A 674-nucleotide genomic window follows, 5' to 3' on the forward strand; every position below is an offset into this window, starting at 1 on the left:
GAGGGCTGCCCTGGCTGCTGTCAGAGGGTTGTCAGAGGTCTCTAAATAATGCACTAATGACATTAACAGGAGAAAACCGTCCTCCGGGGGCAGTCCTGGTTTGAAGGACTCTGGTAAAATGTTCGCTATGGATCTGGAGCTCTCTGCTAACAGTGTCTTTGAAGCAGCATCGTTTTCTCTTCCCATCTCTGGCTGTCCTTTGGGAACAGCTCAGAGGGGGGTGAAGTGAGGCCCCATGATGTGGCATCATCCCCCGGCACAGTCCGCTTCTCCAGCAGGAGTGTTTTCCCTCTTGCAATGGGCTGAGGTGCCACCTTCGAGGAGAAGCACGTGTCTATTGCAATCGTGGTGTCCCAGGACGCTGCCGCTTTGCCAATGGCCCTGTGCTGGAGAACAACCACCTTCGCTGGGTGTATGGGGCTGTGGTGGGACCAGCAGCAGAGCAGCTCTGCCCAAGTTGCCTCGTTTTGGTCCTCTCCCTACACTGATTGCCCCAGCCATGGTTCTCCAGGATAAAGAAAGTCTTTGCAGTCACTTGCTGTCTGTTCGAACAGAAACCCAGCGGCGTTATCGAGCAACGCCCAGGCCACTGCTCTGCTAGAGCTCTGTGGTGGTGACCTGGGTCACTTCTGAGCGCAGGTCGTCCCCTCCGCGGCCCCGGCAGCCCCGCTGGA

At 57.0% G+C, this 674-nt stretch overlaps 1 protein-coding gene across 1 annotated transcript in view; it reads right to left on the minus strand.

The window, feature by feature from the left end:
• Positions 1-597: 597 nt before the first annotated feature.
• The window catches only part of OPRD1 (opioid receptor, delta 1), a gene marked incomplete at its 5' end in the record, with an annotated part of 2212 nt that continues 2135 nt past the window's right edge, over positions 598-674 (minus strand). Inside the window, one exon of the mRNA XM_010144644.1 lies at positions 598-669. Within this exon, the coding sequence (XP_010142946.1) occupies positions 598-669 (72 nt within the window). The remainder of the gene's footprint in view (positions 670-674) is intronic.

Source organism: Buceros rhinoceros, unplaced genomic scaffold, assembly GCF_000710305.1.
Source record: "Buceros rhinoceros silvestris isolate BGI_N320 unplaced genomic scaffold, ASM71030v1 scaffold22061, whole genome shotgun sequence".
NCBI lineage: Eukaryota > Metazoa > Chordata > Aves > Bucerotiformes > Bucerotidae > Buceros > Buceros rhinoceros.